The 19,191-nt window shown below is 39.4% G+C and overlaps 1 protein-coding gene across 1 annotated transcript in view; it reads right to left on the bottom strand.

Moving 5' to 3' along the window:
* Positions 1-582: 582 nt before the first annotated feature.
* The window catches only part of LOC139074364 (oocyte-secreted protein 3-like), a 51,922-nt gene continuing 33,313 nt past the window's right edge, over positions 583-19,191 (bottom strand). Inside the window, exons 3-9 of the mRNA XM_070564019.1 lie at positions 16,221-16,399; positions 15,745-15,842; positions 15,081-15,222; positions 4,386-4,564; positions 2,643-2,743; positions 1,700-1,816; positions 583-874 (exon numbers count right to left, since the gene is read on the bottom strand). Coding sequence (XP_070420120.1) covers positions 4,451-4,564; positions 15,081-15,222; positions 15,745-15,842; positions 16,221-16,399 — 533 coding nt within the window. The 3' untranslated portion in view covers positions 583-874; positions 1,700-1,816; positions 2,643-2,743; positions 4,386-4,450. The remainder of the gene's footprint in view (positions 875-1,699; positions 1,817-2,642; positions 2,744-4,385; positions 4,565-15,080; positions 15,223-15,744; positions 15,843-16,220; positions 16,400-19,191) is intronic.

Here is a 19,191-nt window from a genome sequence, read left to right on the forward strand (position 1 = left end):
TTGGAGGAACCTGGAGGGTGGATATGCTTGCGCTATTTACATTTCAGCTAACAAGTCATTTCTGGAAACAGTTACAAGTATTACCCAAGAAGAGGCAGACTCCAGATTCAGGACAAGATCCGTTGAGAGAACCCTGAAAAGATTTCAGTTTAATTTTGGATTTGGTGGTGGTGTTGGACCGGTAGTCAAAGCACCCTCATTTTGACGCAGCTATTACCACCTGCGTTGATAGTCTAGGACTAAACTCTTCTCGACATTGGCCAACAGGAGCCCTGTCAGTGAAATGAGAACATTCATTTCCAGGTATCTTCCCTTCTCTCTTTGGAACTAAATATTCTGGGCTAAAGTAGGAAATTTTTCACCCACAATACTAACTTCATTTGTTTCAAGTAGTTCTTCAGTTTATTCTAACTAGTTGCAAATAGATTAGCTGGATTTCTAGGCCATGTTATTCAGCATAACTGGGATTAAATTTTGACTACAGGCACTAAACAAGTAGTGAAAACACTAGCTTGCATATAGCAAGCTTTACATATGCTGAGGTACCCCAGCACAGTACATGAAGAAATAATAGATAACCCATTAAGAGAAAATGCATTTTATTGTAATTCCTTATGAATTTAAAAACAGAGGCAAACCCTTCTAAAGAAGATATCATAAAACAGCAAAGGGTCATTCCAATAAAAATCAAATCATCTAAAACCTTTAAAAATATAGGATAACAAATGGGATCCTCAGACGGTATTCCAGGTTCTCATGTGCAATCTTCCTACAGTCACAGCTGTGGGGATCTGTATCAGCTTTGGAATTCTTGGGTGGAGAAAGACGAGCCGTGTGATTTTAAGTAGCAAAATTGCACATTAAGATGGTTGCTCTGCAAAGAAGAATCAGAAACTGCTACTGTGTAGTTTTCTACTTTTTGCCTCAAAAGGGCCTAGTGTTCCTAAATCACGTGGAGGAATGAAGAGGGTAGGCAGAAAAAGAGGTAATATTTGGGCTCATGTCCTAAGAAAATTAACATAGAAGTTATATATGTATAGGAATATGAATATTTTTGCTTCTCTTAACAATGAAATATATGTAATATATATCTGATTTCATATAGCATCTGTAACACATCCCAAATTTTAAAAAGTGATTACCATTCCTCCAGTATACACCTCTTTCCCTTTAGGGAGAGCTACATCCAAAGTTTTTAATACCTATATATGTATATATTCAGAATTTTCCTTCTCGGCTATCTAGGAAAGAAAATCCATATAATTTAGGAAATGTACTCTCTGGCAGACATCATTTAATCCTTTCTGGACAGAGTCTAAGATATTTCTGAGTGCACATTCTCATGGATTATCTACCTTATCAAAGTCCATGTTCTATAGCTTTGGTATCAATTTTAAAACATTTCTATTTAATATTTTATTGATGTTGATTTTGGTAAAAGTGTTTCACCTATTGCCTCCATGGCTCCCAAGGGACAACCTGAGTCCTGTGGTTAATGCCAGTTAATATGCCAACTAATGCTGGACAGACAAGGAGCTGTCAAGAAGATAACATCTCTAGGAAGAAAGGAAAGTATTAACCAGCCTTTCCCTGAGTCAGAAGCACAGGCGTTTATAAAGTTTCTTTGTAAAAATCCTGTTGTTTGCTCTTCTAAAACATCCTTGGGCAGCATTAATCTCTGTAATTTAAGTAACCTCACCTTACTTTCTGGTTGTTTGTCTCTCCCACATATAAATTTGCAATTCCTGATCTTTTGGGGGGGCCACTTTGTTGATTTGTATCATTTCCTGTGATTATTTTTTTAGGAGCTGGATGGCTACAGAAAGGGAAAAGAAGAGAAACAGAGGAATGGGATTAAGATCTATGTAAATCCTGGTGATTGAGATTCAGAACCTGAAGTTAAACCCTTAATCCTAGTTTTCCCTGCTTTCACACCAGTATCCTTTTCCACCAATGGGAGAAACATTAGGAAGTGTTGTCATCCTGTCCTCAGTTTAGAAAATGAGTTATTCACTTAATAATCGAACTGAGTAAGCTTTATGTAAAAGAAAACCCTCCCAAATATATCACCAGATTTGCTATTAGTTGAGCAGAAGTCGTTAACTTAAAATTTGATAATCTTAGACCATCTATGAAAGGTAGAGTCTAAATGAGCCAATGAGGGTCCTATCCCATGGATCAAGAAGAAAGTTAAAATATTTAACTACTTAAAACTGGTATTCTAGTAAGCTGCTTTTCTCTCACTAGCCTATAAACTCAGTGTTCAGCCTACTCTCCTCCCCTTGTTGATTTAATCAGGACCGCCTAATATTCCCAGTTTATCTTGGCTAAGAGATAAGAAATAGAATTTGTAAACTGGACACTAAATGTAATTAAAACAAAGTGATTTCTCAGTCTAACAGCTTCTAGGTATATGGCAAAGTTAGGCCGAGTAGTCTTACACACAGCTTTATACCACGCTGAAGAGAATTAACTGATGTATTGATGGCACCAGCCGCTATGTACGGCATGCGTTTGAGGGGCCAAGCACTGTTCTAATCACTTTATGTGCATTATCTCATTTAATCTTCACCAAAAAGCTATGAAACAGGTACCATTAGCTCCACTTTAGAGATGAGGAGACTGAGGAATTCTAGACTCACCGGGGGACAGCACAGGCCACAGGTATTGAAGCTTCAAGATCTGAGAACTTTGACTTAAAGGTAATTTGAGATATAAAAAGGAGACGATCCTCTGGGAGGACCTGAGGAGACAAAGAGAATGTGTAAGTTGACTTAAAGATTTTGTTAGGAATTAGGAGTTCAGTCAACATCTCTGAAAAATGGGCATGCGCACACTAAAATTTATCACCTCAGTGGGAAAGAGGGCCATTTTCTAAGTGGTCAGAAGACTGAACATCTGGTGTAGGGTATGGTTCATAGGAGATGAGAGTACCTGCCACTTCAGTTTGAATCATGTTTCTTCAAAGCTATTATTTATTATTATCAAGAAAGCATTTATAATCTCTTCTCTTGAGAAATTTCCTTTAGGTTCTAGGAGACTCTAAGATACTGAGCATGACCTTTGAATATTAGATGAATAAGAGATACATCTAATTATAAAGAATACGTTAAATAAATTTGTGTTCTTCAGAAATAACTTTTTTTTAGGAAATGTGAAAAAAATAGTATGGGCAACGTGAAGATTTAGTCTCATTATCTAGAGACAGCCACAGTGAATATTTGAGCATTTTTCTTCGTTTATTCTCAGTATTCATTGAACATAATTGAAACTCCCCTATTAGCTTATCTGGCCCTGCTACTAATTCTCATCAACATCCTAAGATTTTTATAGGAACATGAACATAATATTACAATTTGTTTCTTAGTTTTTGAATGGAGAAAAAGTGAAAGGAAATGACACTTCCCTCAGGGTTTCTCGCAGGTGGTTAGGTGGAATGAGATTGGTTATGTGTGAAGGCAAGGCATTGAAGTGACCTGTGAGGCTGTCACACACTCTCTGTATCCCTCCTCAGACTGATGCCCTTATTCTGTGCATCCTCACCATCAAACTGGGGGTGGAGGGTGGGCGGGGGTGCGCACCAGAATCTCTTGTGGGAGCTGAGATGTCAGCAGGTGGGTCAGGCAGTCATTTGAAGATGTCATTTGAAAATGTCAGCTGTGTCAACCACTCAAATTCTCCCTCCACTTGCCTACAGCCTGGAAGAACTGGCTGCTTCTTAAGACTATAAAAATTTGGAGGGATATGAAGTTGCTTGGTCAGCTTTTATACTGCAGAACAGTGATGAGCAAATTTCTGTAAAGGGCCAGATAATAAATCCTTTTGCCTTTGTGGGCTCTGTGGCCTCTGTGCCAGCAACTCAGCTCTGGCCTTAGAGTGTGAACATAGCGCTAGACAAAAATCAAATAAAGGAGTGACGGAGCATGGTTGTGTTCCAAATAAACTGAATTTATGGACACTGAAATTTGGGTTTTGTATGCTTTTTACCTATCACAAAACATTTTTCTTCTTTTGTTTTCTTAATCCTTTAAACATTTAAAAAATTTTCTTAGCTCATAGATGACATAAAAGTAGATGGTGGGCCAGATCAGACCAACAGGCAGTAATTTGTAGACCCCTGATATAAAGAAGAAAAAAAAGCATGTTCTCTAAAATGAAGACAAGTTGCATATCTTGTTTAGTTTTACCTTCTCTAGAGGGAGGTACAACTGGCAGGTGGAAACTCTTCATTCTTACCTTCCTTCACTGCCCATGGCCTGGATGCAACATTTGGAATAATCAGTTTAGCTTATTACTAGGGAAAAAATTAAAAAAACCATGGCATGCAATGTGTGAGCTTGAAAGTCTCTAAGAAGATTTAGTGAACTAGGCGAACACCTAATTACCTCAATCCTGATGTTGCAATCAGTGGGATGGTATTGAAACTCATAAAATCCTGGATACACTGAGGTTACAGGACACTGATCTCCCAGAAACACTTCATCGGGGGCCACAGGCAGATCATTACCAAATGCAGTTGACTTAACTCTGGCCAAGAACCAAGAAGGTCTGCACCGTACGTACACTATTGAGAGGTAGAAAAGAAAAAATATCAGCTAATTCTTCCAGTGGTACCAGGGAAGGTCAGGGACACTCAGAGCCAATTACCAATAAAAGGCGACTGCCCCTGGAAGAGGAAAACATATTTTAGAGGTGATCTTTATAGTCTTACCTTCTCCCTTAAAACACTCACATGCCCTCCCACCTCCAGGAAGAATCCAGGTGAATCCTATATTGGATGAGAATTAACCCAAACAAGATTGCAGATGCCCCATTTCACAGTTCTAAGTGGAAGACCATCTCCGCTTAGAACTGTGGCAGTTATATTTGTAACTATGGGCAATAGTCCGCCTACCCTCATTCCCAATCTTAACTCCCAGAAAGCAAAATCTTTGTTCTAATCTTGGTATCTGTTTAATTTTGGTATTTTCTGAAGCAATAAAGTTGCTTGACCAAAAGGAAACTAACAAAGCTGGGATAGAAATCTAGTGATCATAGCTTAACCCAGTACAGTTTTTCAATACTTTTTTTTTCTTTTACTACTAATTGTGACCTGGTAATTATATTCTTTAAAATTTTGTCCTCTTTGCATGAGAACGTATGCTCCATGAGAATGGAGTTGTGGTTTGTTTTGTTCACTGCTGTGTTACTTAGAGCCAAAATAAGCGCACAATAAATGGTCAATATATATTTGTTGAATGAGTTCATGAACAATACTGTGTATTGCTGAGGAAGAGGGAAGCATGTACAGATTGTCCCTGATATCTGGGCTATGTGTTAGGTGAACTAAAATAGATGTAAAACTTGGACTTGTGATGAAGAGGGGGCTCCAAGGATGAAGTATCCTAGATGTTGCTGATAGAGGATTGGAAAGAACTGGTGGCTTCAAGAGCTATTATACTCCATTAGCCGAAAGATAATTGAAGCTATAATACTTTTCATTGAAGCATTAAGGTTTGCAAGAAGTCAAGAAGTAGGGTGGTAAAATGTAAGATCTGGCAGTTAAATCCCAGAGTAATTTGGGACTGCTGGTCATTTAGAAGACATTGGAAAATCTGAGAAGGAATTAAGGAGGCAGGCATAGAATACTGGAAGGGTAACCTATGGTGGGATTGATTAGCTTTTAGAAGTAAACTGTTCACAGGTCTAAAGCCATCTTCAGCTGCTGGAAATTTCCATCCACTAGAGAATCTTGATACTGCAATCATGAAAGTAGCTTCAAATAAAACCATTGACCTGTCCATTCTCCCTTTTTGGCTCATGGATGGTGGGTAGACTAGGTATTCTCCCTTTACACAGAGAGGAAGAGGGTGACAGGCATTAAGTCACTTGTTGTTCAGGCAACGGGATTAAGAAGTGCAAAGACTGTGGTTGGTGACTTCCAAAAACAGAAAGAAGGCCAGTGTGGTCAGAATGTAACGAACCACAGCGAGCATAGTGTAGGGTAAATAGGATCTGATTTACAATTTCAAAAGCTCATTCTGGTGAGCAGGAGGAGAGTGGGTTGTTGGGGTGGGAGTGGAATCAGGGAGATGGGTTACAAGGATATTCAAACAGACCAGGACTAGCTGTTGCAGGCTTGGACTTGAGTTCTTGTAGAAGAGATGGAGAGAACCAGGGGAATTCTAGAAACCTTTGGATGCGTGTGGGTGTGGGCCTGGGGAAGAAAAAATGATGATTCTAAAGGAAACTGAATGGATGGTGCTATTAACTGAGATAAAGAAAACCAGTGAGAGGCAGGTTTGAGATGAAAAAAAATGCATGTATTTAATTTTCGAGATAATAATTTCAAGATACATATTGGACGTCCAAGTTAATATGTTGAATGGTGAGTTACATAGAAGAGTTCAAAGGAGATAATATATAAGATCTCAGAATTTAGAATATAGAAGATATTAAAGTGAACTCATATGTGGTATGGAAGAATTGAAGAATCTTGCCAAATCTTCTGAGAGTTCATTTTGTCCACTATGAATATGTACATAAAGTGACTTCACATTGAATCTCAATTTTGGTTAGAATCAAGAACTTATAAAATCTGGCTTTTTACTAAAATTCTGTTGTGGAGTCATCTTTAGTGCTTGTTAAAAGCAAATTTCTTGGCCAAATTCTCAGAATTCCAATTCGTTAGGTGTGGAGTGGGACCCAGATGTCTACATTTTTAATGTGTATCCCAGGTCTTCCCTATATAAGAAATCTTCAAAAAAACACTGAGGGATACGGGACTTGCATTTGCTAGAATTCTGAGTTAGTCTGTCCAGGTGTGAGAGATCATCTACATTTTCTTTATAAACAGCACTAAGAATATCCATCCAGAGGTCCTTATGTGTGTATTTCAAATAACTGGATTCTGGAGGTAGAACAGACTCTTATCTTAAAAACGTATTGGGACATAACTGTCTTTGCCTCATTGTCAGAGTATGTTACAAATAATTCCAATCACTTGGCATCTTGCTTTATCAAATTGAAAAAATAAAAGTCCCTCTGAAATAGCTGAGAATCTAGAGACACACATTTGCCATATGTATATATACGTACTGTACATATGTATATATATATATATATATATATATATACATGTGCATATATATACTGTGAATGTGCTTCTCTTTTCAAGATTTGTTCCCAAGCATTATTCTCTACAGCTGAAACCAAAACAACCATCTCAGATATACGGAAACTTCTTCTATCCAATCAACCAACCCCACTTTCCTTACAGGGTGATAAGCCATCCTCGGAGGGGAAAGGGACGTTGTGGGCAAAGGAAGCAACCAGGGGTGAAGCCAAGTGGGGAAACAAGCATTCCAACCTCAGCCATCCAAAGCAGACTCTTTAGTATAGACCCTTAGCTATTGGCAATGCAGCGGTAGATCGAAATGTTCAGATTTGGAAAGTGAAAGAAGCAGCCTCATTATTGATCATCAATTACCCACCATCTCTCCTAGTATTCTGTAAATACCTGGCTGTTCTCCAGAGCAAGTCCAAATGAGAGTAAAAAGGAGGCGCAGCCCTCCTAACGCCAGAAAGACCTTCATCCGGCCAGAGCCCAAGGCAACATCCATTCAGGGCACAGGAAGTTGTGAGAGGACCAACTGCCTTGTGTTATAATAACTGAAGCCTGCCAGGTGTCGGCAATAACCCATTACTTTGGGCAGCTTGAGGAGAGCCTTTACTGATTATAAGATAACCTAAAATTTAGCATTTTATGTTACAGGTGCTAAAGATTAATAAGGTGAGTAGAGTGAAATGTATTATTTGAGTGTTTCCATGGAAACTGTCTTCCCCGGGGTGGAGGGGGGGGGTGTCAGGATATATTTGTGAATCCATTGCTTTCAAGTGCGTGTTCACTAAATTTCAGGGAGCGGGTCATTGGGAGGTAATTGAAAAGCACAGATAGGCTCAACAGCATTGCTGATAACTCTGAAACTAAACAGGAGTTTTTGCAGGTTTTATCTTTTCTCTTAACATTTCTATTTTTGACTATATATATTTCTAGGTGGGGGGTGGTGGTACTGAAGTGAGCAGCTTCAAGGAACGTTACATTTCCTATACATCCCCAAAGCAAAGCTCTGAGAAGAGTTGGGATCTGGACGACCAGTTTTTCCTGCTCTTAATATCGCCACTAGGCAACCTTGTCAAAGGCTAATTCTTAGTTAATGCAATATTGGGAAATACTTAGTGCTAAAGTGGAATTCCTTTATTTTGTCACTTGGAAATCTTAAGTTTTAAAAAAAATTCAGAGCTTCCTAAGAAAAAACATTTTTTTTGAGTGAATATCATCGTTTGATTCACGTGTAGCATATTTTTTCAATATCAAATCGTTTGCTAGAGATCAAGGACTGTAGAGTGATTTTCAAACTTTAGCATGCATTATAGCCACCTTAAGGATGACAACTTAGGTCATCTGATTCACCTGAATCAGAAACACCAGTTTCTGATTGACGAGTCTGAAGTGGATCCTAAGAGTCTGTAACACTGTTAAACTCCCAGGTGAAGCTGATACTGTTGGCCCTGGTGCATACTTTGAAAACCAGGATTGTTTGGTTAAAATTAGGAAGTAGAGGTCTCTCTCTCTGTAGACGAACATCAATTTTGTCATCATTTTATAAGATGTATATAATTATTAATTTTCCAGTCTGTGCTGAAAATGAAGGGATGCATAAATCCTATCTGTATGTTCAGGATTTCCCCCCCTTTTTATAGCACAACTGATTGCCTTAACTAATTTGACCCTCCAGGGTAGAGGCCTGATCTATTTACCTTTGCCTTTGTGGTGTGTAAAAAAAAAAAAATACGAAAAGAAACAAGAATTAAAAAAGGAAAACTATGAATTCATACTTGTTTCTTTTTTTTTAATTTTTTTCGAGGAAGATTAGCCCTGAGCCAACATCTGCCAATCCTCCTCTTTTTGCTGAGGAAGACTGGCCCTGAGCTAACATCCGTGCCCATCTTCCTCCACTTTATATGTGGGACGCCTACCACAGCATGGCTTGCCAAGCAGTGCCATGTCCGCACCCGGGATCTGAACTGGCAAACCCCGGGCAGCCAAAGCGCAACACGTGCACCTAACTGCTGTGCCACCAGGCCAGCCCCCATACTTTTTTCTGTTTTAGACTTTTCTGTACTTTGCAGGTATATTTTGTGGTCTGTGAGATGATTATGGATTATACCCGTATGAAAATGTAAAGTTTTGTTACTTTTTATTTTAATATGTGTAGGAAACATTAATGCCACACTAAACCCTTATTTGTGTGGATAATATTGCCTAGGACAAAGCTAAAAAAGGAAGTGCCATACAATGCACTGTCTCGGACTTCATGAAAACAGGTTCTATGCTCAGACATGCACATATCATGTTTAACCATTTATAACCTAAAACAGCTGATGTTTATAAACAAATTAAGTTGTAAAAGCAATTGGTGATTTATATCTTCTATCTACCTGATCAAACCTCTCGGAGGGTGGCCTGTGTTAAAGATGAAGATGTGGATGATGAGGTTATTAGCTCACATTTATAAATCCTGTCATTTTAAATCACATAATATTTGATCCTACTTTAAAAAATAATTTGTGAACCTACCTCCTCCTCTTGATTCCTATCATTATAGTTCAGGCCCTCATCATCTCTTGTTGGACTGTTCCAATGCAGCTGATAACTTTCTCAGAGTCCTGTCAATTGATAAGAAGGCCAAATACGGAACACAGGACCGCTCCTTTAGTTCTTTTATTTTTGGGCCGTATTGTATTTGGTCCGGGAGGAGTTGATACCTCCCTATTGATGACCACTGCTGAAAGGACACTGATCATCTTTCTATTCCTGAACAGGACAAACTCTTCCTTCTGTCTTGAATGTTCTACAAACGGACATTTGCACTGATGGATCCCATCTTTCATGTCTTGGTTTATGTCACCTCCCCAACATGACTTGCATTGAGCACCCTATGCAAAATGGCTACCTTTTCCATATCACGGTTTTTTGTTTGTTTGTTTGTTTGTTTTTTGCTGAATCACTTTAGCTAAATGGATAACGTAACCTGGAGTTGTGTATTTTACAATTCTGACTCTGCCACTAGGAGGGAGCATCTATGAAGGTAGCGATTTGTTCACTGCTGTATTCTCATCTCTGCTGGCTGATAACTCACATTTCTGTCATGACTAGGAATGGGAAGCATCAAATGGAAACAGACTGGGTAATAGGAGAACATGGATTTTGCTTTTGGGAAGGGAGGAGGGAGCATCTTTTCCAAGAACCTAGTCCTTAAGGAGGTTTTTTTTTTCTTTCTTGAATTAGAATTAGGGTAATCTAATTAGGGTAATTAGAACCAGCAAGCTTCTATGGAAGATATTAACAAAAAAATGTCAGTTAAAAGAAAGTTAACTTTACTCATTTTGCTTTAGGAGGGAGAGAGTTCCAAGACCACAAGATTCAGAATTTTGGTAAAGAAAGGATCTGGGAATGCCCTGATTTCACTTATTTTCAGCACGAGGACATTCCACAAAAGCCTTTGAGAGCAAATCAAACATTTTGCACATTGTTTCTCCTGCCACTGCAGAGTCATTTTCCAACTGAGTGTTTATATTTGCAAGGATCTTGCAAGTCCATTTTTTGCCTTAAATGTCCCATTTCTACTTATTGTTTGTTTTATAATTTTTTTTTTGCTGAGGAAAATTAGCCTTGAGCTAACATCTGTTGCCAATCTTCCTCTTATTTTTGCTTGATGAAGATTAGCCCTGACCTAACATCCATGCCACTCTTCCTCCACTTTATACATGAGTCACTGCCACAGCATGGCTGATGAATGGTGTAGGTCCACACCCAGGATCTGAACCTGTGAACCTGGGCCACTGAAGCAGAGCACACCAAACGTAACTACTATGCCACGGGGCCAGCCCCTGTTTTATAATGTCTCTGGTAGGAAAAGCAAGCTCTCCAATTCCCATTTGAAGAAAAGAAAGAGAGAGAGAGAAAGAGAGGGGGGGACCCCTGGAGTGAGTAACAGGCCCAAGTACAAAATTTATAAGAAATCAGACCAAAATAGCAGGATTCTTGTTCACAAGGTTTACTCTCATTTAGATTTCCTCCCTTCCACAGTTTCCTTATTGAATGACAGTGGGCAAATGTCAGACAAGATTTGATAACAGACTATCTTAGCATCAAAAAAAAATGGAGACTTCAAAAAAACTCAGTTGAGATGGGTCCTCCTCACACTGCTATCCAACTCCACATCTGCTGTCCTGGTCCCTGACAAGGTTTTGCATTGTCCTTAATACAACAAGGACTTGCACAGTTAGGCTTCTGCCTCAGAAACAAATCAGGCCCCCACACTTGGGATACTGAGCCCAAGAGTAGAGCAGGACACGGAGAGGAGGGCAGGACCAAGCCTGTTATTGGGGGAATGCTAACACTGGTGATGCCCTCTTGAAAAGCCTTCTCCATCTGCCCCACTGACCACTGACCTTCCAATTATTTATCAAATGGGCTGATATTGCATTCACACAGCTTCTTGTATTCTTTTCTTCAAAGAGACCTCATTTGGGGTGGGGGTAGTGAGATAAATGCCTGCCCCTCCATCTTTATCCCCCATCTCTTTGTCCCACTTCTCCTAAGATTTCAATTTCATCTCAAATCACTATTTCTAACCTTTCTAAATTCCAGCCACATGGCTGCCTTTCAGTATCATACCAACGTAGGATATCGCTTCTGACATCAGGGCTTTTGTCCATGCTGTTTTCTCTGCCTGGCACAATCACTCTCTACCCGTTCCTTTACCTAAGAACATATAATCCCTAAGGCTTAAGATTACTTCTTCAGGGAAGATTTTCCTCTCCCTCTCAAACTACACCAGTTCTTATTATTCACTTCCATAGCTCCCAGTACTTTTTTTCAAAGCACTGAGCAAAGTTTATATAGCTGTGTATTAGTGTTCTCCAGAGAAACAGAACCAACAGGATGCATGTATGTATGTGTGCATGTATGCATGTATTATAAGGAACTGGCTCATGTGATTACGGAGGCTGACAAGTCCCAGGATCTGTAGTTGGTAAGCTGGAGACCCACGAGAACTGATAGTGTAGTTCTAGTACAAAGACCTGCAGGCTGAAGATCCAGGAAGAGCCAATGTTTCAGCTGGAGTCTGAAGGCACGAAAAAAACCAGAGTCTGAACTGAAGGCAGTCGGATAGGAGGCCTTCCCTCTCTCAGCGATTTTGTTCTGTTCAGGCCTTTAGCTGATTGGAAAAAGCCCACCCACATTAGGGAGGGCTTTACTCAGTCTACAAATTCAGTCTACAGATGAGATGTTAATCTCATCCAGAAGCACCCTCACAGACATACCCAGAATAATGTTAGACCAAATATCTTGACACCCTGTGGCCCAGTCATGATAGAATTAACCATCACAAGCTGCATGATTATATCTATAACATTGATCTCTTCTCTGAGGTCAAGTAGCTTGTTTCTAGAACTTCTATGGTCTGCGTAAGGTATTGGAAACAGGATATTTAAACTATAGCAGAAAAAACAATTGTTAATGTCCTTCCTGAAGTTTTTAGATGAGCAGCCATCAGACATGTGGGCTCTGGGGTAGGTTTATATGGGAGGTAGGATATCAGTTTGAGTCTATGTTTCACCAAGATGGCTCTAGGGAAGCTCTGGAAGTTTAAAGGAAGAATTGGTCTAAGGGGTGGATTTTTTTGGTTTTTGGTGAGGAAGATTGGCCCTGAGCTAACATCTGCTGCTAATCTTCCTCTTTTTTTTTCTCCCCAAAGCCCCAGTACCTAGTTGTATCCTAGTTGTAAGTCATTCTAGTTCTTCTCTGTGGGATGCCACCACAAAGGATGGCTTGATGAGCGATGTGTAGGTCTGCACACAGAATCTGAACTGGTGAACTCTGGGCCCCTGAAATGGAGTGGCAAAACTTAACTACTTGGCCATGGGACTGGCCCCTAAGTGGTGACTAAGAAAACTTATATAATAGTGTTCTGGAGGGGAGGAGAGGCAACTAGACAAGGGAAGAGAATTGATAATGTGTAGTAATGTAATTTAGTGTGGAGTAGTGAAAGAATGAGTGAAATACCATAAGCAGGAAGGAGGAACAGATAGGACAAAGATGACTTAAAGGGAGGAAATGAGAGATAAGAGAGACGTTAAATTCGAGAAGCCTCAGACTATTTTTGAGAGAGAAGATAATGATGTGAGCTCATCTATTCCAACAATATTAACTGGACTCAAGGAGAAGATAACATCTAGGGCTAATTGGAACCACCCATTCTCAGTGTTTAGGAAAGAACAGTACAACCTAAGCAACTAGTCTGGAAGCCCCATGTCTCATGGTCATCAAGAAACTACCCTTTCAAACTACTATCAGCCAAAGTCCACTCTTATACCTGGCTCTTGCCCAGAACATGTCCAAGTCAAAGAAACAGGTAGAAGGTAACTCCACCAAGGCTGGATTGTGGGTTAAGAACACCTCAAGCAAGCGGATGTTGAGAGGAGCTGAGAAGCCTGAATGGGTTTATATTTAATTCCACACTTGGGTGTGCAGGATTACCCACCACTCTGGAGAACAAAAAGAAAGCCCTCAGCACACTTTTAATTCCACACTCCTGAGGTCTGAAGTGCAGGCTATTATGTCAAATTAAATGGAAGCATTTTGTAAATCATCTTTAGGACTTTTGAAGTGCCTGGATGGGTGTTGTCCACAGGCTAACCTTCATTGCTACAATGTAGTGATTTCCAAAATGTGCTCTCCAAGGTAGCAACATCAGCATCACCTGGGAACTCCTTAGAAATGCAAATTCTTGGTCCCACTCCTGCAAGTGGGAGACCAACAGTCTGTGTTTTAAATGGCTCCCCAGGTGATTCTGATGCATGGTAAAGTTCAAGAACCCCTTTACTTTGTAGGGGCTGCCCACAGAGGATGATTTGAGGGATGCTGAACATTCTGGTTTAGCGTAGAATGCTAAATTAGAAATGCAATAAATATATGTCAAGTTTTATTTGTGGATTTGCAGCCACAATGAAAGTTAAAAATGCAAATGGCCTCTTCTCAAAGGCATCATGAAGGGGATTACAGTAGATGAAAATAAATTAAAAACATGGAGAGTAAAATGCCACATGATATCATTAAACTGGGTTACTTCTGTGTTGCTGCAGAATGTCCAAGGGCACAAAGTTCTAAAATTCGTAGATGAAAGGATGGATCAAAAACCTTTCAAGCGAGTAATTGCGTGGTCCATAAAAAGGTGTTGACTGTGGAAAAACAAAGTTCATAAGTAGCTGATATTTGGTAATTATGAAACCCAAGTTTCAGGCATATTGTTCAAAAGAGGGGGAGGATACTCTTTTAGTTCATACCCATGGGAATGGAACCAGTTAAGATACTTAAGATTAGTTTTAGGATATGATTTTTTTTTATAACTCCCAGATATGAACTATATCCCAGATGGTCTTGAGATAGTCCAGATTTTGAGAATGGGAACAACACAGATCCTGTCTCTTTATAGAAAAATGGAAAACAAAATTCAAGGGAGTCTTGTACATATTTGAAATTTTGTTGGAACTGGACCCAGTGGGAGGACCCAAATGACTTAGCTCATATATTTCCTTCAAAGGACCCCCCCCACCCTTAAGACATTTCATATCTTGATGGAAGTCAAGAAAAATGTTCTAAACTGGCAACCTCTGAACTTATCAACTCTTCCTTCCATGACAGTCATTGGTTTTGGACTCAAATATTCAGTTCTGAACTTAGTAAAGTGAAATCCTTATTGTCAAGGAAAAAAATCCTAGGGTGAAGAGATAAATATAAGCCTCGTAGGTATAGGGTCTTCCTCATATTAACACCAATCATGGTGTGATACAAATACAAGAGACAGAACTCAATATAACCGTACTTATATATCTCTGCTACTGAATTGTATGCCATTCAGATCTCAGTGGGGATTTAGATCTTACCTGTTGTTAGTTTCCCCAAATACATTTTTTGCTGATAAAATACACAATTGGGCACATTGAATGTTGGCTTTTGTAGTTATCCTTACCCAAGATTCTCTGAAGTGGGCATAGCTACATATCACACAGTATCTGTACTGTATCAAGAACCAGTGGTGAGCAGATAGGGCTGTGATGACGAGATTGCTCATTTCAGTGTTGTCAGGGGACCCATCAGGTGAGACATAGAAACTTTCAAAGGAAAAAAAACAAAAGCAATTAAAAAGTAATACAAAGCCTTAAGATATCCTTCCAGCTATTACTAGGCCTTGTTTTAGCAGCTGTAACTTTTTATGTTGTTTTAAGAATAACGCATTATCATATTGTTCTTGTTCAACACTCTCTGCCCTTCACCAAATCCTTCATTGTGGGGTAATTCATTATGCACACAGAAACTGTTCTCTGTTAAATTAAGAAAAAATATTTCAAGAAGATATTCACAGTAATTTTTGTTTGAAAATAGTAATAGATCTAAGGCAAGATTTTCCTAGAATCTTCTGAACTTTATTAATAGGTTATCAAAGAGCTAATAAGGTCCTATTCCTTTTATTCAAAAGACTACATAAGTCAGGTTGGAAGCTGAGAGACAAGAGCTTACTAACCAGAACAGCACGTCAGATCACAGTAATATAAGGTTTATGGATAAATAATGATAAATTGTAGCAAAAAGCTATTGGTATTTAAGGGAGGAGCCAACGGATATTTTGGACTGACCTGGGAACAGTACACTCCAAACGAAGTTCGGCAGAAATGAACTGATTCTTCGGTGTGTAGGTAAGCCAGGACTGAAAGACAGTTCCATCAAAGAAGACCTGGTGGGAAAAGAGACCTTCTTTAATGTACATAAATGGGATGACATCAACCTCATAGGAGTATGAGGATTAGAAAATGTATGAAAATGCTGGATAACATCATGCTACACATTTACTGGTGGTTCCGCCATAACAGACTGTACTCTTCACAAGAAAAATGTCTTTGAGTTTCTCATTCACTCTCAATGTTCTACACATAGGAGGTCTTTCGTGAATGAACAGAAACAGAGAGAAGGTTTTTCATGTTCTTTCTAGGTGTCTGCTCAGTCTATGGTGCCAATTAGCAATATCAGTAGCATATTATAGTAAGAACGAACGTGAAGTAATGCTTCTAAAGGTTTTACAGATAGTATGAGGTAGAACGATGGTTTCTCTTACCTGTGTGATGATTCCGCAACGATTAACAGGATAATCAAATTCAAGTTCATCTGGTCGCACTTGAATTGCCTGGCAGCCAGTCCCCAGAAATAATTCATCAAGGCCTACCAATTCATCTCTGGAAAATAGTGCTCGTTTAGCAATAGCGCGAAAATTAAAATGGCTACATTCCACCAACACTGTTAAAAGAGGTAAAGAAAAAAGAAGTCAGTCAGCAATTCTGCTTCAATGAACAGCTCAGAGAAGTTTAAGCCGGATTAGGTAACACAAAGGAAGACCGTGTTCAGCTAAAAGAAATGAAGCTTAGAGATTTGTGTAAAAATAATTTCCTTCACAGTAATACACTCCTCTTTCTACCTCTCTCAAACAGTCCCCATTCCTCCATGGCACTCTCAAAATGTCCAGAATCAGCTTGCACAGCACTCAGAATTTTTACCTGAGAAGGAACCACAGTGGCATCTCCTTAAGCCTCATCTTTTGGTGGAGGAACAAAGGTCCACGTCTTTATTAGGGCACTCATACCAGGTACTAAGTTCCCCAATACCTGGTGTCCTTGGAAAACTTGAAATCTTTGAAAATAGATCCCATGTTTAAGCTTTTTGCCCATGGCTGTGTGCCACACAGTAGCAGATGTGCCATAAACAGGCAAGAATGAAACGATTCATTCAGGGTCACAGAACTAATAAAGAGCTGGGACTGAAAATCATGCTTGGTTCATTGCTCTTTGGACCATGTTATTCACCTTGGGACCACAGACTATTACACCTGACCTAGGCTTCCCTCCTGAGTTTGAGAGTCATCTTTCCAATTGGCTACTGGATATCTGAGTGGATATTTGAAATAGTTCTCTCAAAAGGTGTATGTGCAATACAGAACCCTTGATTTTACCCCTATTTGGTTTTTCTCCATTGCAGTCAATAGTACCAGAATCCATCCAACTTCCAAGCCAAGAGATGCTAGAATTTATTCCCAATTTCTTCTTTTCCTTCCTCCCAGTGCCCAGTCTGTCACTGAATCTTCTCAATTTTACCTTCAAAATGTAACTCATGTCCATTCACTTCTCCATGATCAATACCCTGGCCCAAACTACCCCTGTGTTTCTCCTGGGCTGCCTCAGTAGCCGTGTAAAGGAGCACCCTGCTTCCGCTTTTGTTCTCCTATAGTAGCTGCAAATGTGAATAGAGAGAAAATTATTTCCCCAGCTTGTATCCAACTCTCTAATTGCTTCCCGTTGCAGTTAGCATGAAATCTGAAATCCTGCTGGCCTGTAACTCCTTCATTGCCCTGGTCCCCTGAATCTCTCTGCATCTAACCTTCCTTGATTCACTAAGCTCTAGCCTCGTGGGTCTCCACCTATGAGACCCAACGCTCTAGTTTTATAATAAGCTGTTTTAATGCCTCCTTTATTATCCTAAATAAAATTCATAGATCTATCTATACAGATTTCTTTAAAAAGTCACTATCATTTGCTAATTTTAATATAAAAGAAATAAAAGGAAAGCAATGTACGATAAAGATGTACATCAATGTGTAGCTATTCAGGCTGACCTATAGCGGTACTTCAAACTTACATCAGAGTCATCATGAGTGACACTGCTGTTAATACAAACAGATGTAGAGATTTCAAGGACCAGAATAGCCTTCCATTCTCTCAGTGGTGAGAGTTTTCCAGAATGATGAACAATTCAGTAAAGTTCGAAGCCAAACAATGCGCCATTTTCCCTTGGTTTATATGTATAATCTGCATAAAAAGACTGTTTATATTTAAATGAAGGATAAGTTCTAGGTTCAGATTATAAACAGGTTTGCACCTATATGAAAGAATGGGGAAACATTTGAAATTCGTATGGGACAATTCTTTGTTATATGGGATTGTACTTTGAATTGCAGGCTGTATAGCATATTCTATCTCCCTCAAACCTTGTTCAGAACAAAGTAGCATACATTTCCCAAATGCCCCTGGGAGCAGTTTGGTTTGAATAGCCACTCTGTAACCACACCGACCTGGAGGTTCATCCTGCATCGAGGTTGCCACCCTCTTCCCAATTCCTTACACATGGACTGCCTTTCCTCTGGACTTTTGCCTTGATGTCTCCTCTTTCATGTTCTAACTCAATGTCACCTTCTTGGAAGACCTTACATGAGTATCCTAGTCAAGCAGCTTTTCTTTTCTTTTCCCTAGTTATTTCCATTTCACGTCACCCTATTTATTACACTATCACCCTTATCAGAATCTGGAATTATGTTATCTACTTATTTTATAGTGTCTTTCTCCCCAACTACAATCAGGATCCATAAAGATAGAAGCTGTTTACTGCTGTATTTTTACTGCCAGCAACAGTCAGGTACATGATGGGTAGTAAATAATGAGGAAAGAAAATGTGAAATAGAAACTGAGCATTCTGATACCATCTGTTCTAAATACTGAGAGGAGAGAAAAAGTAGTATAAGGTGGACCTTGCTTTCAGGAAGTGCAGAAAGATCTCATATTCTAGGCCGTGTGAGGGTCCTGAAGTATGATGGTGTTACTATGGTAACAGAAGTAGCCCAAATAAAGCTTCCTGAGCATGAGTTCACTAGGGCAAGATTCAGTTTTAAGGGTGAACAGTGGGTATAGAAATTGCACTAAAGTTATTCATTGTCAGTTCTAAAGTGTAAGGGACACTTGACAAGCCCTCACAGCCTCATATGCTTCTTTTGCCACCAGGGATATCCTACTACTGGGGAAAAAAATTGTTAATTCCATTGTAAAAACTTTGAGAGTGATTTGTGTTTACAAGGCACTTGCCTACTCATTCTTTCTTTGGACCATCACATTTCTATTATTATTTTAAGTTTGAGCTTCTTAGTGTCCTTGGGAAATTGGATAAGCATCCTCTGCATTTGGTAGATGAGGAAAACAGGGACTCCAGGGCTTCGGGTGGCCACGTTTTCTTTTTCTTTTTTCTGCCTTATCTCCCTAAACCCCCCC

Source organism: Equus przewalskii, chromosome 11, assembly GCF_037783145.1.
Source record: "Equus przewalskii isolate Varuska chromosome 11, EquPr2, whole genome shotgun sequence".
NCBI classification, from domain to species: domain Eukaryota; kingdom Metazoa; phylum Chordata; class Mammalia; order Perissodactyla; family Equidae; genus Equus; species Equus przewalskii.